Here is a 27,786-nt window from a genome sequence, read left to right as displayed (position 1 = left end):
GACGACCCGAGATCTCCGAGTCTTTCCAGTGAATCAGAAGATTCACAGAAAGGAGCACCAGTGGCCAGGGCAAGGGGGGAGCCTAGGGGGACACCCCAGGAAGATAGAGCCAGAGGGGACTCAGAGGGGAGCAGTTGGAAATCAGGACCAGCGTCACCGCCAGAGAGCAGGGAAGAGGAAGGGCGCCAGGGATCAAGCGCTGGCAGCTCACAACAGGGGGGAGGGCACGAGTCAGGAGTGGCCACACCTCCATCGGGGAGCGAAGAAACGGTCAGACGGAAGGTGGAAGGTTGGGCGCGCGTGCCAAGTTCAAATGCACAGGAAGGTGGCGCAGTAGGCAGCCCGGAAAGGGAGCCAGGTCCTAAAGCCCGCCGAAAGGAGGGAGAAGAGTCAGGGGGGTCAGCGTCAGCGTCAGAGGAATCCAGGAAGGAAGAGACCCCGGGGGGCAGAGGGACCCAGAGAAGAACAGTCAGGCGGAAAAGGTGGAGCAAGGCTAGGATATTAAGTTGGTGTACAAGGGGCGGAGACTCAGATGGGGCTTCGCCGATCTAACCATGAGACGTAGAGTTGCACGCAGCAGCTTGAGAATGGAAACTGTAACTCAATAAAGACTTTTATTTAATGATCGCTGGCTAGCGTGATCCTCTGTGAGCTAGGATCTGGAAGCAGCTCTGACAATAACTCTCTCCGGAAACTTTGCACAAACACATCAGAATGAGGGCTAAATAAAGAGCTGGCACTGTCTTCTTACTGTGGCACGATGAGTCAACGTGTCTGGCTGTTAAGCAACAGGTTGGTGGTTCAAACCCACCCAGGGACAGCTGTGGGCAGAATTCCTGCACTGCAAGGGGTTGGACTGAATCTCCCAACTCTTATGATTCTATGTGGTCCTCACAATCGAATCAGAATGAATGCGTAATATGAAGTCAACATTGTTGAACCACTCTGGAAACTTTTTTTGCGCAAAGACACCAGAATGATGCTCCTCCGCGAGTAGCCCAACATTGTCCCACCTCCCAGCAAACGCATCAGAATAAATGCTAAATAAATCGGCCAAACTTTGTGCATGCTCAAGAAGCACAGCACCTTGAAGCAACCTCGCCTTTTTGTGACATTGCAGGTTTTTTGTTATTATTTAAATTTTTAATTTTTTCCCATTCTTTATATTCACACTTTCATCCAGGGATGTCAAATAGCTTACAAAAAAATCATTCAGTCGAAAATCTAACAACATGAATCAAAACCATCCTCCTATTAGTTATACATAACAGTATATACTTTTGTCCCTCCTCATTTATCCTAATTCCCCCCCTTCCTCCCTCCCCTTTAACCCTTCCCCCCAAAACTTGTTCCCTCTTCAGATCTTTAACCATGTGCACAGATTATTCATTCTAATTTGGATGCTTGGGTTGGCTTCCCCCAGTGCTATCTAATTCCTATAACTTGTCCATTTATTCAAAATCCTTTGACATTTGTTTTCCCATGTATCTTCCGTCATCACCTGTTCAAATATATCAAATTGTATATATTCAAAAACCCAGTCATTCCATTTATCCTTTTATTTCCATCCTAATGCATTGCAGTTGACCTGATAAAGGTCAGGTTTGGGGGGTTATTTTTTTCTAATTGTCCAAAAAACCTTTTTAAAAAGAGTTAGGGGCTTTCCCAGTCCCATCCTAGCGCAAAGCGCCGACTCCCTCCGTCCCCGCACATGACTCGCCTTGCAGACTGTGGGAAGGGCGGAGAAGGAGACGCCGCCTTCCGCCCCTTTTTGCGCACAAAGGGCTTTTCGCCTTTTCTCTCTCGTCGCCCCGCCCCTCTGGCTAGCTTGTCACAGCCCAGGCGAGCAAAAAGTGCTTCTGGAGAGATTAAAACAAACCCACCAGTGTGGGCGAGACTCCCTGGGAAGGCATGCCACAAAGCAGCTCAGTTAACTCGAGGAAGGAACTGTACCGCTCGGGCTGCTGCACAGTAACGGAATGCATTTAGTTAACACAAACATGGCTGCTGCCTTCAGAGCTGCAAACCGAGCCTTGTACCCATGTAAGTGAACAAACCGGCTGCATCTTTCTCCAAAGGGTCGTTGCAATGCCTATTTCCTTCCCCCGCTCTTCCTTACTAAGAGGAGTCTCCCCTCACCCCGCAGAGGGGGAATGGGGAGAGCACCTTTTAACTGGGTTTTGCTGGCTGTCTGGAGAGAAAGAAATGAGGGGGCTCTTGCATTTTCCTTTCCCCGGGGTGGCGAGAGATGCGCTTTTGCTGCGGAGGTCGATCTCCCGGGGTCAGTGGGGGGTGGGGGTGGGAAAAGAGAAAAACGGCGTTATGCAAGCAGCATGTTACAGAGGGCTCTGTCCGGCATCTCTCTTATATAAGGACTTCTAGCAAATGCATTGCTTTTTTATTTTGTTAAAGTGACAGCACAGAAACCGCTTTTTCGCAATCCTATGCAACTTTTTACGCGGAATCAGGATAAACAGACTGGGCAAGAGAATTGTTCTTTTTTTAATTATAGAAAAGGGTTTTCAGCACGCCTTGCATAAATCAGCAGAACAAGGCTAGTACTTGAGCGAGATATTATTTTTAAAAATTAAAAATCCACGCCCACCTGAGACCCGCAGAATGCACGCGCGGACTATATAGCCCTCCCAGGTAAGGCTAAAGTGCGCGCGGTTGGTTTTGTGCAAGCGATCGTCGGTTTGCGTGCGAAAACGAAAGGGGATCCGTGTTGCTGACGCCGAGAGCTTGTTACACAACGTGGCCGCCGGAGAGGAGAGTTTGCGTAAAGGGCTTAGCACCACCTCTGGAGAGCTTTGCATCCGGCGTGCAATATCAGGGAAATGGAGAGTTTGGAAAGTGCAAACTGCAGGGAGTTTGATTGTTGTTCTGCTTGGAACCGTTTAACTTGGGGGGGGGGGTGTTTTCAGTTTAAATTAAATAATTGCAACTATTTTTATCTGGTGGTTTTTTAAAAATAGCTGTATTTTATGGTGCTGTAACCCATCCAGGGAACCTTAGGGTGAAGGAACAAATACTGTGGAATGAATATTGTCAACATTTTAAGAAACCAAAGAGATCTGCAGTTTTTGCTGACCTGCCTCTCAGCTAGATGTTGCAAGGCTCGTTTTTAAATATGGAATTCGTGGGTCTTCTCCCTCCCCCGCTAGGTACAATCTTTTCCTTTCAGGGAAAACTCAGGTGGTGAATGTCAAAAGAACTGTAGCATGTTGGGAAGCCTCCAAGTTTTCAGAACTAAAAATATTTAAAAGGTGGGAGGGGAAACCAAAGCAGCCAATCTAACCCCTATAGTTGAATTTGAAGCCCATTTCAAGGCTTTCATACCAAACTTGCATGTATGATTATCGCTGTCACCTTTAAAGACTAGAATTGATCACAGTCTTTCACATGCACAACGTTTGGTGAATGGGCGCTGATGAAAAGTTTCTACCAAAAACAGTGTTCGAAAGTCTAAGCGCTTTTTGCAGAAGGGAATTTCATTCGCGTGAGCAGTTTCCGAGCTCTGGGCTCAGTACTGTGACTAAGATTTCAGATTAAAACTGCAGTGTGGAAAGAAAGGAGGACCTTTTCCTGCCTCCCCACTTCCAGCTACTCTCTGAAGACTGGAGAAGAGACCCTCTTCAGAATATTAGGGAGGTGAGCAGGGGAAGGACTGGACCATGTGAAAAATGAACATAATATTTTAGCTGCAGTTCATTCATTTTCAGTTTTGTATTAGTGCGCCTAGACATTCCATTGTTGTGCCCATAACCTAGGTTTAAGGTGCCCTTTAGCTCCTAGCTTTCATATCTCAGTTTCTAACACTGACCAAAACACAAAATGTTGAAAGTGTGATACTGGATTATGAAGATTAGTACAGTGGTACCTCTGGATGCGAACGGTATCTGTTCCGGAGCCCCGTTTGCATCCAGAAGCGAACGCAATCTGTGCGTGCGCGGGTTGCAATTTGCCGCTTCTGCTCATGCGCGTGACGTCATTTTTGACTGTCTGCGCATGTGCAAGCGGCGAAACCTGGAGGTAACGCGCTCCGTTACTTCCGGGTTGCCCCAGCGAGCAACCCATAAATACTTCTCCCGAAGCTACTTCAACCCGAGGTATGACTGTATTGTCAGCTTTACAAGTGAAGGTGAACAGTTTGCACTCCTGTTATCAGCTGTGAAGTAGGTTCCCCCCCTTCCCCAAGCTCTAGACCAGGGGTCGGCAACCTAAGGCCCATGGGCCACAAGCGGCCCATGGGGGTCGTTTAACCGGCTCATGGACCCCCGCCACTCGGTAGGCTCCCATGCACTGCGCTAAACCAGCATGGAGCAGAGCAGGGACTGCCTTCCGCAACGCTGGCCAGCTTCCCATTGGCTGCAGGAAGCTCCTGCAGCCACTGGGTAGCTGTGCACGCCTCTTCAGTGCTGGAAGGAGCGCTGGAAATAGTGTTCCTGCGTGCGCGCACTCCGGCCCACTGCTGAGTCTGCAGGACCATGAATCAGCCCAAGCCACAAAAACTTTGCCAACCCCTGCTCTACACAAGGCAACTGCCTACAAATGCAGCCCTTGTTGTTTTATAGGCAAATTTTAGAAGATCCATAATAGAGAAGCTCCGTTTGGGGGTGTCAAGTTTTGACCTCGCACAAGGCACCATATTACAACAGATGACTAAAGTATGCCCATTGTGCAGGCATCACTAAGTGGGTAGGCGGCATTGTGGAGACAGAAAAAACCCACAAGAGAAGCTCTAGAAATGGCCCTGGAAATATGCTTAAATTTAACAACTGTAGAGTGAAATAAACCAATCCTTAATTTTTTCCTAAATGCCTGACACCTGCTTATCGGGGGATTTTCTGTTGTGTTTATTTTCCGATTGCATTTGCATCCGTGTGTGCATTTTCGAGGAAATGCTGTAGCTCAGTGACAGAGGCCGTTTTATGCATGGAGAAAGTCCCACGGTCAGTTCTTGGAGGTCATTGTGGACCGTTCTGGGCTCGGTGAGGACGAATCATCTGACTCCGTATAAGGCAGCTTCTCACGGGTTTTGAATGAACGAAATACCGCATAGCAAAGAAACAAACCAAGTAATAAACTAATTGTGGGTTGTTCTGTTTTCCCCTTGCTCTTGTCTAGTCACAGCAAGCAATGGCTGCAGTCGGGCAAGAGTCCAGCTACAAGGGAGATGTCAGTCAACAGCGACGGCAGCTGCGCAGGCCCAAAAAACCAAGCCTCAGGCCCAACCTGAAAAGAGGTAGGGAGCTGTTCTGTGGGTGGTTCATCTGCACAGGAACTGATAAAGCTCTGCATATGGGTGTAGTTTAAACTGTAGAACCTCAGAGAAATTACATGCTTTTCAGAGAAGGGGCAGGAGACCCTGCGGCTCTGCAGATATTGGTGGACTGTAGTTCCCTTCAGCCCTGGCTAGCATAGCTGACAGGCGTGAGGGGAGTTTCAGGCCACCAATATTTGGAGGGTAGCAGGCTTCTCACCCCTGCAAAAAAAATTAAAAGTAATGTCAGGCTGTGCATACCCTTAACAGGGAGTAAGCCCAATTGGAACACAGCGAGGCTTGCTTACAAATTAAAATGGCTAGGATTTTGGTGCCTGTTAAGCTAGTGTTACCCGTTGGCTGATGAGAGAGCCAACGACGAGAGCCAGAGTGGTGTAGTGGTTAAGAGCGGTAGACTCGTAATCTGGGGAACCGGGTTCGCGTCTCTGCTCCTCCACATGCAGCTGCTGGGTGACCTTGGGCTATTCACACTTCTCTGAAGTCTCTCAGCCCCACTCACCTCACAGAGTGTTTGTTGTGGGGGAGGAAGGGAAAGGAGAATGTTGGCCGCTTTGAGACTCCTTAGGGTAGTGATAAAGCGGGATATCAAATCCAAACTCTTCTTCTCTTCTGATGAGGAGTGAATATTAACGCCTCCCTTCAGTGCTGGATTTACATATAAGCTAAACAAGCTATAGCTTAGGACCCCACTCTCTTGGGGCCCCCCAAAAAACTTAAAGGGAAAAAAACTGGATGTGCATTTCCAAAATATAAAACAAAAAACAAATAAAATAAAACCTACATACAGCAACAGTGTTTTGTGTTGTGGATTCTCCTATGATGTAAGTCATGGGCCCCACCTGCTAGCCTGCTCCCTAAAATATCACTGGTTTGTTCATTTTTATATATAGGGTGCCTACATTCTGCTATTTATAATTATTAGTAGTTTGCATCATCTATTTACACCTGTTATTATTTCATGTTATAGCAAGTTTCTAGAGACTAGATTATGAGTCTTTGTAAATTGTATTTCTAAAGGAACTTTTGTTATTGCTAATTGCCAATGTGTTTGCATTATTAAGTTTGTTATGAATAAAAAAATAATTTTAAGTTAGCGCTTGATATTAATTACACTATTAATATACTTCTTCTCTGGTGGCACTTATTTATTTTGCAATGTTTCTAGGCCACCTTTCAAGTGGGGGCGGGGAGAATGCCTTTCCGAAGCAATTTGGACATAAAATAAAATGTAAAACTTCAATATAGAGTTTCAGTACAATAACAGTAATTTAAAACGGGCACCCATTACGATGCCTTCCAAACGTGGGTTGGACTCCATCTCCCATCAGCCCAAGCCAGCATGGCCAATATCTGGGGGCACAGGAGTAGCTGGGGGATGCTGGGAGTTGTAGTCCTAGCACTATGTAGTAGGCACCCTGCTGGTTACCCCCAGGTTAAAATATCTCACAGTCAGCCAAATAAGAAGCAAACAAAAAATGGAAAGTGGAAGGCAACAGCCCTTGTTTTATTTTGAATTGATGTGTTAAACTTATCCTCCTGTTCTCTTTTTTCCTATAGGAAACCTAAAACAGGGATCTTGATGTTAAACATGGGAGGTCCAGAGACACTTGGAGACGTCCATGATTTTCTTCTTAGGCTTTTCCTTGACAGAGACCTGATGACTCTTCCGGTCCAAAAGTAAGGCTTAGTGCTTTGGTCTGCCCGAAGTCGTGCTGAGTTGCTTGCTGTTTTAGGAGAGTTAGGAACCCTTTCTTTCTTTCTTTCTTTCTTTCTTTCTTTCTTTCTTTCTTTCTTTCTTTTTAAACACCTGCCTTTCTTTATTGTTTCACAAAATGTATACACCATTTGATTGTTGTTTAAAAACACACACCCTTAAAGCAATTCATGAAGAGAGCAAAGCAATAAAATGACCGGCAAAAGCAGTTAAAAACAACTACCATATTTTTCGCTCCATAGGATGCACCGGACCATAGGACGCACCTTGTTTTAGAGGGGGAGAACAAGGAAAAAAAAATCTCCCCCTCTCTGCTCAGCGCCCCTTCAGCGAAGCGGCAGGAGAAATGGAGCCCCTTCCATTTCTCCTCCCGCTTCGCTGAAGGGGCGCTGCGCAGCTCTCCTTCTCTGCTGAAGCCACGAAAGCAAGACTCTCCCGGCTTCAGCGAAAGGAAGCTGAAGCCTGTGGAGCACAGCTACCCCTGAAGCCTGGAGAGCGAGAGGGGTCAGTGCGCACCGACCCCTCTCGCTCTCCAGGCTTCAGCGAAAGAAGCGCGGAGGGAGCGCTCCCTCTGCGCTTCGGAGGCTTTAGCTGAAGCCAAGGACCCTGTATTCACTCCATAAGGACGCACGCACATTTCCCCTTAATTTTTGGAGGGGAAAAAGTGCGTCCTATAGAGCGAAAAATACGTACTTAGAACATTTGTAAAATAATTAGCAATAAGCTAATAATAAATAAGCAATAAAGCTAAAAGCAGATTAAAACACATGTCAATCTGAGCAGGCTTTTGGTCAGGAAGGGTGATGGTTGACTTCCCTGCCTTGGTTGGAATTTTCATTAGCTGACTTAAATGTGATGCAGGTAGGTGGAAAGTATTTGACACCTTGTGTGGTGTTGCATATGTCTGGTAACATTGAAACGGTGCCTTCAGTTCCTGCAGACGGCTGGTTTGCAGTTCCATGCCATGCCAGCCAGTCTGTGGTTTCTAGGTGTGCTAACATGTGCATAGCTGCTGATGGCTCAATCTGAAATCTGTGTCCAGGGCGGCTGTCTACCAGCTCCATCTGCTACTCAGGTTGAGACCCTACCTGCCCATGGACTGTCTTGCCAGAGTGGTGCATGCTCTGGTTATCTCCCGCTTGGACTACTGCAACGCGCTCTATGTGGGGCTACCTTTGAAGGTGACCTGGAAACTACAACTACTGCAATCCAGCATGCAGTAGCTAGACTGGTGACTGGGAGCGGCCACTGAGACCACATAACACCGGTCTTGAAAGACCTACATTGGCTCCCAGTACGTTTCCTAGCACAATTCAAAGTGTTGGTGCTGACCTTTAAAGCCCTAAATGGCCTCGGTCCAGTATACCTGAAGGAGTGCCTCCACCCCCATCATTCTGCCCGGACACTGAGGTCCAGCGCCAAGGGCCTTCTGGCAGTTCCCTCACTGCCAGAAGTGAGGTTACAGGGAACCAGGCAGAGGGCCTTCTCGGTAGTGCTGCCCCCCCCCCCCCCCGTGGAACGCCCTCCCATCAGATGTCAAAGAAATAAACAACTATCAGACTAAGACATCTGAAGGCAGCCCTGTTTAGGGAAGCTTTTAATATTTGATGAATCATTGTATTTTAATATTCTGCTGGAAGCTGCCCAGAGTGGCTGGGGAAACCCAGCCAGATGGGCATGGTATAAATAATATATTATTATTATTATTATTATTATTATTATTATTATTATTAAACAAGATGCTGGTGAACAGGATGGAGGTAAAGTGAGATTGCTATTGCTAACAGCCATGTCTCGACATTTCAGTAAGCTGGCGCCTTTTATTGCCAAGCGACGGACGCCCAAAATCCAGGAACAGTATAGTCGGATTGGTGGAGGGTCGCCTATTAAGAAATGGACTGCTACGCAAGGAGAAGGCATGGTGAAGCTGTTGGATGAAATGTCTCCCCACTCTGGTACGTGAGTCCTTCCTTTAGGCATGTCCTGCAAATGCTTTTTAAAAAAGACTCTGCACACATTTGTATGGCAAAAAGCCAAGAAAAATACTCTCTTCCAAGCGGTGCATGTGAAAAAATCCATGTACAGTGGTACCTCGGAAGTCAAACGCCTTGTGACTCAAATGTTTTGGCTCCTGAACCCCGCAAACCCAGAAGTGAGTGTTCCGGTTTGAGAACGTTCTTTGGAACCCGAACTTCCGGTGTGGGTTCCATGGCTTCCGATTGGGTGCAGGAGCTTCCTGCAGCCAATTGGAAGCCGCGCCTTGGTTTCGGAACATTTTGGAAGTTGGACGGACTTCTGGAACGGCTTCCGTTTGACTTCCGAGGTACAACTGTTGTGTCCTAAAATGCGAGAAGCACAGTTACAGGGAGCCAGGCGGGAGGGCCTTCTCAGAAATGGCACCCTCCCTGTTCAATGCCCCCCCATCAGACGTCAAGGAAATAAGTAACTATACAGTGGTACCTCGGGTTACATATGCTTCAAGTTACACACTCCGTTAACCCAGAAATAGTTCTTCAGGTGAAGAACTTTGCTTCAGGATAAGTACAGAAATTGGGCTCTGGCGGCGCGGCGGCAGCAAGAGGCCCCATTAGCTAAAGTGGTGCTTCAGGTTAAGAACAGTTTCAGGTTAAGAACGGACCTGCGGAACGAATTAAGTACTTAACCCGAGGTACCACTGTACAGCCTTTAGAAGAAATCTGAATGCAGCACTGTATAGGGAAGTTGTTTAATGTTTTATTTTTATATATGTAGGAAGCCGGTCCACTCAGGGTACAAATAATAATAATAATAATAATAATAATAATAATAATAGTTATAACCAGAGGCAAAGCCCTTTAGGGAATGTTGGGATACTGCCGGGGAGACGGGTGCATCAGGCAGGCCCCCAGCTGGCTCCAGCCACCGGCCGGCAGCCGGGCGATCACCAGTCTCCCTTGGAACAGCATCAAACAGCGACACGAGCCTCAGATACGTTTAGACACTCGGCACGCTCTATCAGCAGAGTGAATAAATCTTTGCACAACAGAAGTGGCGGACAGAGAAATGTGTAAGCATATTTACAGCATTTATTCAGCATAGTTCAGGAACAAACGAAAAAACATGTCTGCTTCCCTACGTGTCCAGCAAACAGCTGAAAGCAAAAGCAATATACAGAACGGAAGTTCCCGGCAAGTGCTGGAAGTAAACAGGCATGTGACACACAACAGTCATGCCTGTTCCCTTTTAAGGTGGAACGGAACTATATCCTAACAGGGAAGAGCTGTAGCTCAGTGGTAGAGCATCTGCTTTGCAGGCCAAAGGTTGCAGGTTCAATCCCCAGCATCTCCAGGTTGGGCTGGGAATGTCCCCTGCATAAAACCTCAGAGAGCTGCTGCCAGTCCGTATTGACAGTACTGAGCTTGATGGAGCAGTGCTTTGCCTGGTAAACGCAGAAGGCAGCTGCCTAATACGCAGAGCTAACAAATTCTGCGGTATAGTTGCTGCGTTAAGTGGCCCGTTTCATGGCAAACATCCAACGGATGTTGTGAGGAGCATTGAGCGATGGTTCTCAAAGAAAGAGAAGGGTGGATTGTAGCATGGCCAGAACGCTGCCTGTTCATGTTTGAACCAGCTCCAACAAGTCCCCCTGGCTGCTGATACTGAACACAAGCAGATCTGAGTGTGGCTTGCCGTTCCCACCGAAACCGTTACTCCTTCCTTATCCTCCAGCCTGAACTCAGGGGAGGAACCTCGCAAGTTGTTGGGTGGGGCTGGTGACAGTTGCTCGACTTGAGGGCGCCGGGGGAGTCTGGCAAAATGAGAACCTTATCAGACACTCTCTGAATGGTCCATTTGTCAGGCACCCAAATAACCAGAGTTCTGTGGGAGATGGAACAGGTTGAACCAAGCTGCAACAGCACCTGAAACCTCCCCATCGGCAGACCCATCGGCAGGACAGGCATTGCCTGTCCATCTCTTGACCCGGTGATGTGTCAATCAGCCATTCTGGATCAAAGCCACCAGGCGGAACTTTGGTATCCGCAAGCACGATGCTTTTAAAAGAGACCTGCTAGTGTGGGACACAAGATTGATGTGCGTTGCAAAGCAATTGCACGTGCGAACTGCGGTAATTAGACTAGCGCACGTAGATCGTGTTCTTGACACAAGTAAGCACACTGCGAAAGATCTGAAGGCTAGTTTCCAACAGTCCCTCGCCTTGTCAGGCAAGTCAGTAGCTTTTATTTTATTTTAAAAAAAGTAAAATTAGTGTGTTTAAAAGGGCTGGGGAATTGGGAGCATTAAGTTAATGGTTTAGGGAGCCTTATCTGCTCCTGTCAGACCTCATCACTCCCTCTGATTTTACAGGCTGGCTTCCCCAGTGAAAGCCGCCCTGCCTTTTATCTATTTGTACATCCTTTGCATCTTAACTTTCACTCCTGTTATGTCAGGCAGGCCTCTTCTGCTTCTACCATGGCTGCGGGCTACTGTTTTTTTGCTAGATAAGTGCAAAGCAGGGTAGGAAAGGGGAACAACACATCTTGGAAGCATGCTGGAGTCTGCGACTCCGACATGATGGAAGTCTTTGCTTCCTTGGAGTTCTGTTTAAAATGGTTAGTTTGTCTGTTTTCTCCTTTCCAGCTGTCAAGGTTTCCTATTGGGCAAAATACAGTGGTACCTTGGGTTACATACGCTTCAGGTTACAGACTCCGCTAACCCAGAAATAGTTAAGAACTTTGCTTCAGGATGAGAACAGAAATGGTGCTCTGGCGGCAGCAGGAGGCCCATTAGCTAAAGTGGTGCTTCAGGTTAAGAACAGTTTCAGGTTAAGAACGGACCTCCGGAATGAATTAAGTATTTAACCCAAGGTACCACTGTACCAGTTTAGTGGGTCATTGGGAGTTGCTATGATGTTTGCCCAAAGTGCTCGTGTTCTATTAAAAAGATGTGCAAACCAGCTGGGTTGTGTTTTTTTTCTTCAGTTTGAGGATTTAGGTCACACACAAACCCTCTAGTGTAAATTCAAAATTCCCATTGTTCTAGGTGCATTTTGCGACAGTGGATTTCATTAGCGCGAGCAGTTTCTGAGCTCTGGGCACAGTACCGCATCTAAGATTTCAGATTAAAACTGCAGAGTGGAAGGAAAGGAGGACCTTTTTTCTTCCTAACCACTTTCAGCTGGCTGGGCAGGGGAAGGACTAGACCATGGGTAGGCAAACTAAGGCCCGGGGGCCGGATCCGGCCCAATCGCCTTCTAAATCCAGCCCACGGATGATCTGGGAATCAGTGTGTTTTTATATGAGTAGAATATGTCATTTTATTTAAAATGCATCTCTGGGTTATTTGTGGGGCATAGGAATTCGTTCATTTTTATTTTATTTTTCAAAATATAGTCCAGGCACCCACAAGGTCTGAGGGACAGTGAACTGGCCCCCTGCTGGAAAAGTTTGCTGACCCCTGGACTAGACCATGTGAAAAATGAACATAATATTTTAGCCGCGGTTCATTCATTTTCAGCTTTGTATTCTTGTTATTTAAAAAAAGGCATTCCGTTGTAGCACCCATAACCTTGGTTTAAGGTGCCGTTTAGCTCCTAGCTTTCATATCTCAGTTTCTAATGCTGTTGCAATACACCACTCGGAGAGCCTTTCAGAATTGTTGAGTTGGAAGGGACCCCGAGGGTCATCTAGTCCAGCCCCCTCTTTATTGTTTTTAAAAATATTAATAAGGTAGAAAAGACCACAGTGCAGATGCTGCTGCAACTGGAAGGCCCAGGCAATGTTTACACCAGCTTTTTCACCAACCTGGTACCCGCCAAATGTTTTTGCTATCAATGTGTGTGATCCAAAACATCTGGCGGGTGCCAGGGTAGGGAAATGCTGCCTCACATAATGTTTAGATCACGTTGCTCCACAGAATAAGTTCACCAGCTGTCTTCTGTTTCCAGCGCCGCACAAGTACTACATCGGATTCCGCTATGTCCACCCTCTGACGGAGGAAGCCATTGAAGAGATGGAGGAGGATGGCATTGAACGGGCTGTTGCTTTCACACAGTACCCACAGTACAGCTGCTCCACCACAGGTGAGCTCGTACCTGGAGTACAGAATCAATCCCTGGCCTCCAAAGGCAGGCCTTGGTCTAATCCAGGGACCAGCTCTGGGAATCTGTTTGTTCTATGCCTCAGCAAGAATCATAGCTGTCAACTTTCAGAGTTGAAAATAAGGGATCAGCAGCCTTGAAAATAAGGGATCAGCAGCCTTGAAAATAAGGGATCAGCAGCCTCACCTGTCCTGGGGACAGTCTACGGGATATCTGACAATCCAGGATAGTAGCAGGAAACGGCGCTGGAATAAGGGAATTTCTCGCAAAAAAAGGGAAGGTTGACAGCTATGGCAAGAATACGCAAGGCAGTATTAAAATAGATAGTCTTCCTCTTGATTTTGCGTAACCGCAGTCCATTCTGCACCTGAGCAGGCTCAGGTCAGGTGCCAGCATCTAGGCTTGCTAGAACCCCAACAGGAGTTCTCAAGGAGTTTCCCCCCAGTGTTGCCTCGAGTTGCCAGAGATTGGATCTTCTGCATGCCAAGCCAGGGCTTTGCCACTTGAGCTCTACTTGGGCAGCAGCAGCAGCAATACTGTACAGGGTTCTCCTTTGGCTCGTTGCACAATTCATGCTGGTCTTGCTTTATGTGAAAGTGAGGTGGTGGTTATGTCAGCAAGCAGCCAGGCAGGTACACTTTTACTTAGATGTGGACGTGCAGCAGAAAATGGTATTCAAAACTTGATTTTTAAAAAATGGTTTAGAACCACTGAATATCAGTTTCTGAGGAACAATAGGCAGGGGAAATGTGGAACCTGCTTAGCTGTGCCACAGCCCCAAAATTATTAGCTGGTGGTAACGTGGAGGTGACCTTTTTTCACTGGTACCACCCGCGTTGTGGAATTCTCTCCCTGCTGAAATACGAGATGCCCCATCAGTATTGGCGTTCCGCCGGCTCTTGTTTCATTACCTTCCCTTTTCCCATGAACCACCTCTCTTAACTAAGGTCTTGTTTTATCGCTCATTTTAATTGTGTGTGTCTGTTTCAGTGTTTTGTTGGAATTGCCTTGTGTATTTTAACGTGTGCTTACATTTTCTGGTAGCTGTCTTTATACTTGTAAACGGCTTCGAAGCCACTTGGGCAGTGTAAATTCAGTAACAGTAATAATTAACAAGAATAATACGTCCTTTTTGAGAGGCTTATCTTCCTGGCGACACCAGCCTGACCACTGTGAGGGACTAAATGGACCTTGGGTCTCATCTAGCAGGGAACTCGTCCTTTGCAGAGTCCCTGTATCCCCTCCTTCCTTACCACAAGTCGCCTTTTCTGCTCTTTTTGCCTTTCTGATGGGCTCATTGCTTTTGTCCCCTTCAGGGAGCAGCTTAAACGCTATTTATCGCTACTATGACAAAAAGGGGGATAAACCAAAGATGAAGTGGAGCACAATCGACAGGTGGCCAACGCATCCCCTTCTCATTCAGGTACGCAATTCTTGGTGGGAACCAAAGCGAGGAGTAGCGGAAACCAGCCAGGTTTGCCAAAGTGCCAAGCGTCTGTTGTGTCTGTGGGGGCAGGATGCAGGACAGTGGTTCTCCAACTCGGGTCTCCAGCTGTTGTTGGACTACAACTCCCATCATCCCTAGCCAGCAGGATGATGGGAGTTGTAGTCCAACAACAGCCGGGGACCCCAGGTTGGGAGAAACACTTGATAGGATCTCTCTGACGTGCAGTGAGAACGTAGGTTCCTCAAGGAGCACGAGGCTGTATTTGTGAAACAAATAGCTGAATAGGTCAGGGTTCTTACTTGGAGCCTTTTCCCATATTTTATACAGTGGTGCCCCGCAAGACGAATGCCTCGCAAGACGGAAAACCCGCTAGACGAAAGGGTTTTCCGTTTTGGAGGTGCTTCGCAAAACGAATTTCCTATGTGCTTGCTTCGCAAGACGAAAATGTCTTGCGAGTTCCTGCGGGGTTTTTTTCCTCCCCCCCCCTTTTCCCAAGCCGCTAAACCGCTTATCAGCTGATCGGCTAAGCCGCTTAACAGCTGATCGCTAAGCCGCTTAACAGCTGATCCGCTAAGCCGCTAATACTGTAGCGCTAATCCGCTAAACCGCTAATGGGCTTGCTTCGCAAGACGAAAAAACCCTCAAGACGAAGAGACTCGCGGAACGGATTCTTTTCGTCTTGCGAGGCACCACTGTAATCGTTTTTTGTTTTATTCTTATGTAAAAATGCATAATTGTTAGTTGGTGCATGCATAGAAAGGTTGGAAGAAAATCTTGGTGTAACATAGGATAATACTATTATTATTTTAAAAAATGCATTCAAATTCTCAGCTGTGCTTGAGGATCACTGTCATGATTGGGGAGGCTGGTATTTGGACTTGTGCTTTATTTCTCCAACTTTTGCTTTTCAGTGCTTTGCAGACCACATCCAGAAGGAATTGGACTTATTTCCGCCCGACAAAAGGAAAGATGTAGTTATCCTGTTTTCCGCTCACTCTCTGCCAATGTCTGTGAGTAACAGCAATCCATTTCCAAAGCTGCAAAATATTTTCTTAGAGGGGTGATTTTTTAAAAAAATCCTTGTTTGTATGATCTAATGATCCATTCGCCAGTTTGCCTGTCCATGCACAAGACCTGCTTCCTGCCTTGCAGGCCTTTTCCTACCTGGCCTGGGAGGGTGGAGCCCGGACTGACTCCAGCTACAAAAGCTGAGGCTGTTGAACCAACTCCTGGCCGGGGCTGTTGTTGTTGTATCTTTATTTTAGATCTTGTGATTTATATAGGAGTATAGCATCTAGATCAAGGGAAGTAATAGTGCCACTGTATTCTGCTCTGGTCAGACCTCACCTGGAGTACTGTGTCCAGTTCTGGGCACCACAGTTCAAGAAGGACACTGACAAACTGGAACGTTTCCAGAGGAGGGCAACCAAAATGGTCAAAGGCCTGGAAACGATGCCTTATGAGGAACGGCTAAGGGAGCTGGGCATGTTTAGCCTGGAGAAGAGGAGGTTAAGGGGTGATATGATAGCCATGTTCAAATATATAAAAGGATGTCACATAGAGGAGGGAGAAAGGTTGTTTTCTGCTGCTCCAGAGAAGCGGACACGGAGCAATGGATCCAAACTACAAGAAAGAAGATTCCACCTAAACATTAGGAAGAACTTCCTGACAGTAAGAGCTGTTCGACAGTGGAATTTGCTGCCAAGGAGTGTGGTGGAGTCTCCTTCTTTGGAGGTCTTTAAGCAGAGGCTTGACAACCATATGTCAGGAGTGCTCTGATGGTGTTTCCTGCTTGGCAGGGGGTTGGACTCGATGGCCCTTGTGGTCTCTTCCAACTCTATGATTCTATGATTCTATATGGAAATTGTTCAGCTTGGTTGTGATTATCAAAATGTTTTATTTATTGTTCATGACTACTTTTGTTATGTTGTGGTTATGTATTTTTTTCTCATGTTGTAAACCACCTTGGGCATGGTTTGAACTGCAGAAAGGCGACACACAAATAAAATTATGTATGACTGTAGAGTGTCAGAAATACTGGGTTCTTCCTCGTATCATTCTCCTGCGCCGCACAGGGATCTTTGAGATCTGTGGAAATTTGGTGCCATCTAGTGGTTTCTCTTTAGCACCAAAAATAAGTTGCAATGCTGCAGTTCTGAATTAAGCTGTCTGGAGTTTGAAGGCACAAATGTTGCTTCAGTGGAAGAACAAACCACTAGAAATTATTTTTTTAAAATATCCCCCGATAACATATTGCATCTGCTTGAAATGCCTTGTGCCTTGTATTAAACTACGGTTGGCTCCCGAATGCCACAAACCCGGAAGTGAGTGCTCTGGTCTGCAAACTATTTTTGGAAGCTGAACTGTCCGATGTGGCTTCCGATTGGCTGCAGGAGCTTCCTGCAGCCAATCAGAAGCCATTCTTTGGTTTCCGAATGTTTTGGAAGTCGAACAGACTTCCGGAACGGATTGCATTCGACATCCAAGGTATGACTGTATCTCCCTAGGAAGTGGAATGAATTGCTGAACCTCTCTGTCAAGTGTAGCTCTATAAGGAGAATTAGGGTCTCCCAGCGACACTCAGCACCCTTGACAAAACTCCATTTCTCGGGATTCCTTGCAGGAAGCCATGGCTGTTTAAAGTGGCGTGATACTGCTTTAAACATATATAGTGCAGACAGGGGCCATAATTTATTGGGTATAAGAAACAATTGGTTCTAAGCTTAGGCTGGGGCTGCATCTGATGGGACTTCTTATGAGTAAGGGGAACACTTTAACTGGCATGTGTTGTTGCAAAGTGTGGACTAATTGCGGTGGTTTGATAGCGTAGGGGGAGCATTTGTAGTGTTTGTTTTAACCCCGATTGAGCTGTTTTAGCTAACTTGCCCTTTCTGTCCCATAGGTAGTTAATCGTGGCGATCCGTACCCACAAGAGGTGGGAGCAACCGTTCAGAGGGTTATGGAGAAACTCAACTACTCCAACCCGTATAGGCTTGTGTGGCAGTCCAAGGTATATTTTTATTTCATTTATTGACATAATTGGCATACTGTCCAGTGAAAGCCCGCAGGACAGTTAGCAATAAGCTTGTTCAGCTGTCGGAATTGGCCTGTGAGAGTAGATCCTGATAAGGATCTGACCCACAAAGCTTAAAAGTGTCCCCACGCCTGCTTTAAAATGTGGTGTATATATTGAATCACAACTTAATACAGTGGTACCTCTGGTTAAGTACTTAATTTGTTCTGGAGGTCCGTTCTTAACCTGAAACTGTTCTTAACCTGAAGCACCACTTTAGCTAATGGGGCCTCCCGCTGCCGCCGCACCGCCAGAGCACAATTTCTGTTCTCATCCTGAAGAAAAGTTCTTAATCTGAGGTACTATTTCTGGGTTAGCGGAGTCTGTAACCTGAAGCGTCTGTAACCTGAAGTGTCTGTAACCCGAGGTACCACTGTAATCTCTCTCTCTCTCTCTCTCTCTCTCTCTCTCTCTCTCTCTCTGTGTGTGTGTGTGTGTCCTTTACCCTAGGTTGGTCCTATGCCTTGGCTGGGTCCTCAGACGGATGAGACGATCAAAGGGCTTTGCCAGAGGGGAAAGAAGAATATTTTGCTGGTTCCAATAGCGTTTACTAGTGACCACATAGAAACGCTCTACGAACTGGACATCGAATACGCACAAGTCTTAGCCAGTGAGGTAAACTGTTCTGCTTTCCTTGCCATTCTGCACAGTTGTAGGCTGAAGGCTTTAAGCCTGCTTAATAGAAAGCAGATCCCATTATAAACATAGAGTCATAGAATTGTAGAGTTGGAAGGGACCCTATGCAGGAATCTCAGCTAAAGCATCCATGACAGATGGCCATCCACCCTCTGCTTAAAAACATCCAAGGAAGGAGAGTCCACAATCTCTGGAGGGAGATGGTTCCACTGTCCCAACAGCTCTTACTGTCAAAAGTTTTTCCTGATGTTTAGTCAAGAAATCTCCTTTCTTGTAGCATGATGCTTATTTCTGTGTAACCATGTTTAAAATAGGGCTGTAGGTTTTGTTTCCAGGGGGCAGCTGCGTTTATCTGCTGGCAGCCAAAACAGCAGAGAATTTATGTGGCGCCTTAAAAACTTAACAGATTTCATTGGGCACAAGCTTTCGTGGATTACACTCCATTTTCATCAGCTGCCTGCACGAAGTATTATTGTGATTTAAAGACAGGTAGGTAGGTAGGTTCTAAGGGACGCAGGTGGCGCTGTGGGTTAAACCACAGAGTCTAGGACTTGCCTATCAGAAGGTTGGTGGTTCGAATCCCCGCGACGGGGTGAGCTCCCGTTGCTTGGTCCCTGCTCCTGCCAACCTAGCAGTTCGAAAGCACGTCAAAGTTCAAGTAGATAAACAGGTACCGCTCCGGTGGGAAGCTAAACGGCATTTCCATGCGCTGCTCTGGTTCGCCAGAAGCGGCTTAGTCATGCTGGCCACATGACCCAGAAGCTGTACGCTGGCTCCCTCAGCCAATAAAGTGAGATGGGCGCCTCAACCCCAGAGTCGGTCACGACTGGACCTAATGGTCACGGGTCCCTTTACCTAGGTAGGTTCTGTGATTTTGTGTTGGCACCCTTCACCATCCAGGTGCCCCTTCCAGGGCCTGTTGGCTTTTGTAGTACAAAACACTTGAAGGCACCAGGGTGGCGAAGGTTGGTGTAGAATAGTCCCTCACCCCCAACCATGTTTCAGTCTGTACCTGTAATTCAAGATGGTGTTTCTGATGTAGTCCATGAAATATAATATATAATTAATGCCTAAAACACTTAAGTGGACACCAGGCGTTCAGGGCTCTGTATATGTAAACAAGAACCTTGAATGCGGCGTGGTAGTGTATGTCTTAACAACAATTAAAACTCAACACCAAGGAACTAGACATTAAAGACGAAAGGGTGTGTGTGTGTTGGGTGTTTTCTCCTGCTCTCTGTTAGCGGATGACACAATCCAGGATTTAGGTTATTTCCTCTTGAGAGGGACAGGATGGAAGCAGCTACATGTGACATAGAAGGTTGGCTGTGATGGTTAAAATGACCACCAATAGAAGCAGCCCTTTTCACTGCTGTGCTGTTGGTTGGACGCAAGCACTAAATATCAGTGCAGTTTGCAAATGGAAAGCCATATTTGGGTAAAAATCCCGGGGTTTGGGTAGCAGAAAAGAGTTGATGTAAGTGGGTTGGTTTGGCGGGGTTTTTTTTGGGGGGGGGGGACCACTTCCCCAGTCCCTTGGCAATCAGACAGTGTGTTTGCAGATTTTTCCTAAGTTATTTCCAGGGTACTGGAGGGACATGGGACTACAGCAGCAGCGGGGAATCCGTAGCCCTCCAGATGTTGCTGAACTACAACTCCCATCATCCCTGACAGCCTGGCTGAGGTTGATGGGAACCAGGAGTTTCACATCATCTAGGGGTGCCACAGGCTCTCCATAACTGGACTGCAGGAAAGCTCCTGTACTGCTCTAATAACGTATGAACTGGGCTTAATTCTGCCTCATTAATTCCCGTTGCTCTCTGCATCATCCTTGAAACAAGGGCTTTGTCTGAGGGCTATGGACTTAGTGAGATGATACCACGTGTTAAACTATTTGCTCCCTCTCTTCTTCTCCAGTGTGGAGTCGAAAACATCCGAAGAGCAGAATCCCTTAATGGAAACCCATTGTTTGCCAAGGTAATTCCACCCCGTTTGAGTCTCTCCAGTCTCCTAGTTAGGGATGGCAGACATGATTCCCATCCTTGTCAATTTTACAGGGGTTCAGCTTTTTTTCTACCGCTCCTGTTAAGTAAGAGGAAGGGATGTAGCTCAGTGGTACAGCATCTGCGTTGCATGCACACAGATGGAGCAAGGTTGAAAGCAAACTATTGTATTGGTAGACCATGTATACCTGAAGGAGCTTCTCCACCCCCATCATTCAGCCCGGACACTGAGGTCCAGCGCCGAGGGCCTTCTGGTGGTTCCCTCACTGCGAGAAGTGAGGTTACAGGGAACCAGACAGAGGGCCTTCTCGGTAGTGGCGCCCACCCTGTGGAACACCTTCCCTTCAGTTGTGAAGGAAATAAGCAGCTATCTTATCTTTAAAAGACATCTGAAGGCAGCCCTGTTTAGGGAAGTTTTTAATCTTTAACGCTGTACTGTTTTTAACACTTGATTGGGAGCCGCCCAGAGTGGTTGGGGAAACTCAGCCAGATGGGCGGGATATAAATAATAAATTATGATGATGATGATGATGATGATGATGAGAATTCGTCCCTCACAGCTCAGTAATGTCTACACTGGCTGGCAGCAGTGCTCTAGGGTTTGGAAGGGGCCATTCTGGGCCTTACCTGGACATGCCTAGGATTGAACCTGCAACCTTCTGTATGCAATGCAGTTGCACCAGGGAGGAGGATTAGGATGGGACAAAGGAGTGGCTTTGCTAGGAACCCCCCCCCCAGTCCACCTATGGAAAGTTCCACAGTATAGTTGTGTCCAACCATCAGTGCTTGGAGACAGCAAATTCAAAGCTCCCCTAATTGGGATGTGAATAGGTGCTAGGGGAGGCTAGATGTACAGTTGCAATCAGAATAATTCAACCCCCGTTGCAAATCAGGTTTATTATCAAAATTGACAGACTTTCAGCTGTTTTGCAATAAGCAAATCAAAAGCAGTTGAAACTTCAGATGCTTCAAGTGGTTTCCCCAAGTTCAGCTGAAAACGCAATAATAGTGAGACTGGAGAAGCCAACATAAGTTGCACTTTCAGCTGAATTTGGGAAACCACTTGAATATTTCCGATTGCCACTGTATTAGATATTTAATTCTTCCTTCCTCACGTTTGTGAGTTCAGCAGAGTGCCATCCCTTTGCAGCTGAGAAGGGAAGCTTAGTTTTAGCCTTTTAGTTTAAGTAATCCAGGATGCTTTAAGGCAGTCTGGAATTTCCTGGTATTTCCCCTTTTTCTACTCCTTAAAATAATAATTACACAGATAGCCTTGTAAAAGATAAAAAATAACATTTACTAACTCAGGATACTTGCTGAAGAGCAACAGATGCAGCAACTTGGTTCCGGCAGGCTTAAAGAGGGTCTCCTCTGTGGGGTGTGCATGAAACAGGGCCTTCTCAGTGGTGTCACCCAGGCTGACACCAATTTGTTCCCTTCCTGACTTCAGTGGAACCAGTGCCACCCAAGCATTTAATTAATAAATGCCCAAGATACTCAATGGTCTATTGAAACACACCTGGAAAATCTTGTGAAGGGAATTTTCCATATCATATGTTTTTAATCTCAATTTGGCCTTTGATACTCCCTTGCATCAATAAACCCAGCTTGCAACAACAACAACAATAATAACAATGTACATAAATTGTAAGATCACCAACTTGCACTTACCTTTTTGTTGGAAGCCTAATGTTTGTGGTTTTTGTCCTTCGTTTTTTAAAAAAAACATTTTATATTATTTTACTTCTTTTCAGGCCCTCGCAGACTTGGTCTCTTCCCATCTCAAGTCGAACGAAATCTGCTCCAAGCAGTTAACCCTCAGTTGCCCGCTTTGCGTGAATCCCACTTGCCGAAAGACAAAATCGTTCTTTACCAGTCAGGAGCTGTGATGCGCATTTGAAGTGGGTTCACCTGACACAGAGTATAACCCTGCGGATCCTGCCCTGTGCGCCCGTTTACACTGCTTTCTTTTGCCCCGCTCAGGGCCGCTTCAGACAGGACGATTAGCCTCCTGTGTGTGCTAAGAAGGGTCCCAAATGGGGTTTGCACTGGTCTGAAGGAGGGATGAATCTGAAATCTTTTTATGTTTATTTTTTGTTTCTATGGAGGGATCTTGTGTTGGAAGGGAAGTAACATTTCAAAGGGTTTCATCCTGCCGGGGTTGCTGAGAACACACTTGTCTTCCTATAAAGGCATTCAGGAGACTCTTAGCACCTCGCAGTATCAAGCTTGGCACTAGGCACTGAAAAACGAGCAAAACTTCTGATACTTATGAACTGCATATATACTGGAGTAGGGTTCAGCAGTGATGTTGAATAATAGCAACTGGCTCGATTTCAGCTTGCAGGGACTGGTTGCTGTCCAGGTTAGTTTAATCACTTCTAAAAGAACTACTCTTGACCTGAGAGTTACAACATAGATCTCTTAATATGTACTTGTCATAAAAATAGTATTTTTAAAATCCTTCCATGTAGGATACTACTTTTCCCCCCTCTGTGGTGTGTTTTGTTTTTTCACGCTTGGAAGTCTGCAACTAACCACACTGACCATCACACTGCTGATACTGGTTTGTTTCAAATCAACTGACACCTTTTTTAAAGCATGTATTTGTTTTTTTTTTTAATGAAGTTTTTTTTTCTTTTTTGTGGGGTTCGTTCTTCCCCTCCCCCCCCACCCCAAGAAATGCAGAATTGATTATGCACCAGCCCAGCAGCTTTCAGTTCCTTTGACAGCAGAGTTATCTAAATTGAATGGACGTGCGATTTCGGTGGTCTCGGTGGCAGCGTCTGCCCAATAAGCCAAAGATCAAGAACTTGTGCCCCTTCAGATGTTGCTTGACTCCCACTCCCCAGACAGCCCCAGACAGTATGGTCCAATGGTCAGGGATGATGGGAATTGCAGTCCAACAACATTATGAGGGCCAAAGAATCTCCATCCCTACAAACCGCCCAGATCCTTGGCCTCATAAGCCTTCCTGAACTTTCAGGCCTGACATTCAGGCTTGTCCCTTGGCGCCCAGTCAGGTAAACAAACCACCTTAGCTTGACATTCATGGTTTGTTTCTCTGTAAGGAGCCAGGATTCATTAAGCCAGCAACGAAGTTTGGGTTGTTAGGGACAAACCAACCGCGATCCCTAGTTCTGACATCGCACCAAGCGGCATCCGGCTGGTCCACAATATGACATATTAAGCCAGGGTTCTCGGCTTATCATCATGGTCAAACTTGGCCTTTGTACAAAGGGAAAGCTTTTATTTTTTCCCTTGGAAAGCATAACCTGTCAAGAAATTGCCGTAGCCTGTGGCTTGGGGCGGGGGGAAGCTACATTGAGACAGCATTGATTGTGTGTGTATTGTGGTTCAACGAGTACAAATGTCTCTTCATAACTTCTGGATGAGACTCTGGGAAGTGCTGCATCCATATAACAGCTTAGACCTGAGGAGTGACTCCTCTTTTCTGGCCCAGGAACCACATTCAGCCTTGGCCAATCCTTTGGGGTCTGCATATCAGCAGTGGGTGTGGCCAGCCACCCACTCTACCTGGAAGACAGGTAAGGCACACAGGCTCCCCCCCGATCTGTGAAGATGAGCTGAGATGTGGGGATTATCACACCACATCATACATTCTATGATTTATTTTTGCTGCTGCCAAATCAAATTCATAGGTGGTTGTTGGAGCGTAAAACATTACTGGGAGGGGGCGGTTCTTGATCAGGCCTCCAAAATGGGGGCTAGCCACCCCCATCCCAGCTCCCATAAGCTGAGGCTAGTTTCAGCTGGAGACCTTCAGTAAGTTGTGCAGGCAATGTTTTTATATCTCTGTGCATAAGCACTGATGGTTGTGCAGTTCTACACACAAAAGGTGCAGAGTATGTGCAAATCAATGGGAATTTCTGTGCTTTGCTCAGTATGGGTAATTGCCAACTGACGTCGGAGAATGTGTGAATCGATCAGTGGTGTCTTTTTACATTGCTCAGTTAATACACAAAACTTGTGTGCAAATTTTGTATGCCATTTGGGGAATTATTCTAGGGGAGAATGTGAATGTTACCAGGGGAGCATTGTCCGTTTTGCATATTCTCCACGGCTGTGCTATGCTTGGTACCAATGTGATCTGGACATGGTAAAATAAAAATCCACTATTGATGACCTCTGCATATTCTGCACACCTCTGGTTATGTGTACAGCCATTGGCGTTCGCAAACCTACATTTCTGAAGTTGGGTTAACCGCAGTGTGTGTGCATGGAACACATTGGAATGGATGTGTCAGTTTGAAAAAAGCAAAGGTTCTGACCTTTTTACTCCTTTGCCTAGTCCTCAGACCTTAGTTGGCACAAAAGAGTCTTTGAGAAAGGGTATTCTTGCAGAGTATTGCTGCTTTTATTCTTAAAAAGTCTTCTCCAACCACGACCGACAGCTTTTACACACACCAAACACAACCAGCTTTCTACCATTCAACCAACCCACCCCCAACACTAACATTGACCACTCTATACAGGTACAATTTGGTGAAAGGTTGCATGAGTCATTGTAGGCCGCTGACTCATGCTGACTTAGTTCTTTTAGTATTAAAGAAACAGCAGCTAATTTTTAGCCATGACATGTACCCTTGCAAATTGCCTGGCTGATGCTTCTGAACTGGAACTGTCAAGAAATTCAGGCTCGATATTTCCGACAGCCTCTTACTTTAGATCATTCCAGTGGGGAATTTTAGAAATGTGCGTCATAAGGACTTGCTTGTTCTTGTCATACATTACGTCAGGTGCATGGTAAAATTACGGAACCAAGAATGACACCTGGGCACTTGCTTAATAGCAAAGTTTGGTGCTTCCTGGGAAATGTCAACGTTGTCTGAAATGCCTTCAGGATCTCTTAAGAATTGCCAGTAAATGTAAAACATTCACCAGACTGTTGACACCCACAGCAGGTGCCATTTGTCCTCCAATGGTAACTGCTCTACTCCAGAAGCTGCCCTGTTGAATGTAGACTATTGTGAGAAGCGAGTGCCCTTCCCATTTCCCTCCGTTGCTCCTCTGTTAGGAGCCTTGTCTCTTTTAAACCAGCATTCTTGTCTTCACGGAGAGCTTCCTTCTCTTTGAACAAGCGGGAATATGAGGCCGTTCTTCAGAGCTGCGTTATAGATCTGCTTATCGCTTTCTAGCTGTCAAGCCACTGTGGTTTTTGTGGTATTTCTATGGATGCAAATTGATCTGGATTTAATTCATGTTGTCAATTAAACTCCAAATGATCTATTACAGCGTTTTTTCTTTTTCAAATGGTGGTGAACACGCGAGACTGCTGGTGGCAAGCTTGTACTTCTGGTTCTTGGCAGGCAGAAGATTATAAATTTCCTTGAGTCAAATAAATAAAATGTTGGACTCTCTGTCTCTCTCTGTTTTTTTTTTTTTAAGAGTAAGTATGGATAGGGTAAGGATGCAGGTGGCGCTGTGGGTTAAACCACAGAGCCTAGGACTTGCTGATCAGAAGGTTAGCGGTTCGAATCCCTGTGATGGGGTGAGCTCCCGTTGCTCGGTCCCTGCTCCTGCCAACCTAGCAGTTTGAAAGCACGTCAAAGTGCAAGTAAATCAATAGGTACCACTCCAGCGAGAAGGTAAACGGCATTTCCGTGTGCTGCTCTGGTTCGCCAGAAGCGACTTAGTCATGCTGGCCACATGACCTAGAAGCTGTATGCCGGCTCCCTTGGCCAAAAAAGCGAGATGAGCGCCGCAACCCCAGCGTCGGTCACGACTGGACCTAATGGTCAGGGGTCCCTTTACCTTTACCTTTTATGGATAGGGTGAGGAAGTACGTTTTATGCTGTGGGATACGATTAGGAAACTAATCCTGCTCCCACATCAGTAACTAGTTTTGCTTTAGAACCAGGATGGGAAAACGCTGCCTCTCCCAGATGTTTGACTTCAACTCCCATTATATGCTCTCCAGGCCTTAGGAAGAAATGGGATGAAGGGTGACTGAAACCCACAAATCAACTCACCAGCCTAATCTTGTTCATAGTTGCCACAGCCCAGACCTGTAAGCCTGGAATGCTCTCCCGAAACAGACAGATGCCAACCATGTCGTAACTGTAGACATGAGCAAGCTTCGGTTCTGGGTGGTGGGAATTTTTATGTATATAGGATGATAAAGTTCCGTAAAGCTTCACATTGATCATAATTTATAAAGCACACATCTTTGCAAGGAAAAGCTAAAACAACAACAACAACAAATATATTATTTACACCCCACTCTGGGTGGCTGTCAACAGAATATTAAAAACACAATAGAATATCAAACATTAAAAACTTCCCTAAACTGGGCTGCCTTCAGATGTCTTATAAAAATCAGATAGTTGTTTATTTCCTTGACATCTGATGGGAGAGCGTTCCACAGGGCAGGCACCACTACCGAGAAGGCCCTCTGCCTGGTTCCCTGTAACCTCACTTCTCGCAGGGAGGGAACCGCCAGAAGGTCGTCGGATCTGGACCTCAGCATCGGGGCTGAATGATGGGGGTGGAGACGCTCCTTCAGGTATACTATTTGATATAGGGAAGTTGTGGACTTTCCTTGCTTGGAGGTTTTTAAGCAGAGGTTGGGTGACCATCTCTCATGGATGCTTTAGCTGAGATTCTTGCATTGCGGGGTGCTTATCTAGATGACTCTTGAGGTCCCTTCCAACTCTGCAATTCTATGATTGTAGTAAAATCTCAAGTGCTTTACAAGATGTTTTTAAATTATCAATAAAAAACAAAAAAATAAAAGAGATTAAAACTCATCAATAGGGATAGGCTTGCCCAAACAAAGCAAGCAATAAAGGCACCTGCCTAATGTCAATAGGGAGTTTCAAAGTGCAAGTACTGCCACACCAAAGAGACTTGATTTCTTACACCTGCAGAATGAGCATTGTGTAGAATCTGTAACTGATGGAATGGACGCATGTGGGATAAGTTGATCCCACAAGTAAACTGGTCCCTAGCCACTAAGGGCTTTATATATACGTACCAATACTTACACCTTAACCTTGGCTGGGATGCGGGTGGCGCTGTGGGTTAAACCACAGAGCCTAGGGCTTGCCAATCAGAATGTCGGTGGTTCGAATCCCCATGACAGGGTGAGCTCCCGTTGCTCGGTCCCTGCTCCTGCCAACCTAGTGGTTCGAAAGCACGTCAAAGTGCAAGTAGATAAATAGGTACCGCTCCGGCGGGAAGGTAAATGGCGTTTCGGTGCGCTGCTCTGGTTCGCCAGAAGCGGCATAGTCATGCTGGCCACATGACCCGGAAGCTGTAAGCCGGCTCCCTCAGCCAGCAAAGCCAGATGAACGCCTCAACCCAAGAATCATTGGCGACTGGACCTAATGGTCAGGGGTCCCTTTACCTTTACCAAACCTTGGCTTGCTAACAAGCCAGAAGTGCAGAAAAGATGATGGCAATGCAGAACACACAAAACCAAAGGACTGCACTCTCTACCTCTTCCTCAAACTCAAAGACAGCGCTTGGATGCTCATGCAGATTGCTTGGCTGTCGGCTGAGAATCTGCCCAGACGTGAAAACTGAAGTCT

General features: G+C 46.3%; 1 protein-coding gene across 3 annotated transcripts; it reads left to right on the top strand.

Annotated features, from left to right (window-relative positions):
* The first annotated feature begins 1,802 nt into the window (after positions 1 to 1,802).
* On the top strand, positions 1,803 to 25,614 carry FECH (ferrochelatase). Of its 3 annotated transcripts, none has more exons than XM_080973590.1 (11): positions 1,803 to 2,043; positions 5,134 to 5,245; positions 6,842 to 6,961; positions 8,805 to 8,953; positions 12,922 to 13,056; positions 14,391 to 14,497; positions 15,433 to 15,531; positions 17,424 to 17,531; positions 18,045 to 18,209; positions 20,148 to 20,207; positions 21,988 to 25,614. In XM_080973590.1, the coding sequence occupies exons 1-11, from the start codon at positions 1,980 to 1,982 to the stop codon at positions 22,120 to 22,122; spliced, it is 1,254 nt and encodes a 417-aa protein (XP_080829716.1). In that variant the 5' UTR covers positions 1,803 to 1,979; the 3' UTR covers positions 22,123 to 25,614. The 3 variants fall into 3 exon arrangements, with proteins under 3 accessions (XP_080829716.1, XP_080829715.1, XP_080829717.1); XM_080973589.1 differs by having other exon boundaries at positions 5,128 to 5,245; XM_080973591.1 differs by lacking the exon at positions 1,803 to 2,043 and adding an exon at positions 2,362 to 2,649 and having other exon boundaries at positions 5,128 to 5,245.
* Positions 25,615 to 27,786: the final 2,172 nt, after the last annotated feature.

This window comes from Podarcis pityusensis (assembly GCF_964106645.2).
Source record: "Podarcis pityusensis genome assembly, chromosome: 11".
NCBI classification, from domain to species: domain Eukaryota; kingdom Metazoa; phylum Chordata; class Lepidosauria; order Squamata; family Lacertidae; genus Podarcis; species Podarcis pityusensis.
The sequence above is the reverse complement of the archived record's forward strand: the minus strand, read 5'-3'. Positions and strand labels throughout refer to the sequence as shown.

Bases quoted from the DNA above. Each gene is read 5' to 3' on its own strand.
- FECH (XM_080973589.1), top strand. From the start codon at position 1,980: ATGCATTTAGTTAACACAAACATGGCTGCTGCCTTCAGAGCTGCAAAC. The intron at 2,044-5,127 runs GTAAGTGAACAA...GCTCTTGTCTAG, and splicing joins AAACCGAGCCTTGTACCCAT to TCACAGCAAGCAATGGCTGC. The intron at 18,210-20,147 runs GTAAACTGTTCT...CTTCTTCTCCAG, and splicing joins CACAAGTCTTAGCCAGTGAG to TGTGGAGTCGAAAACATCCG.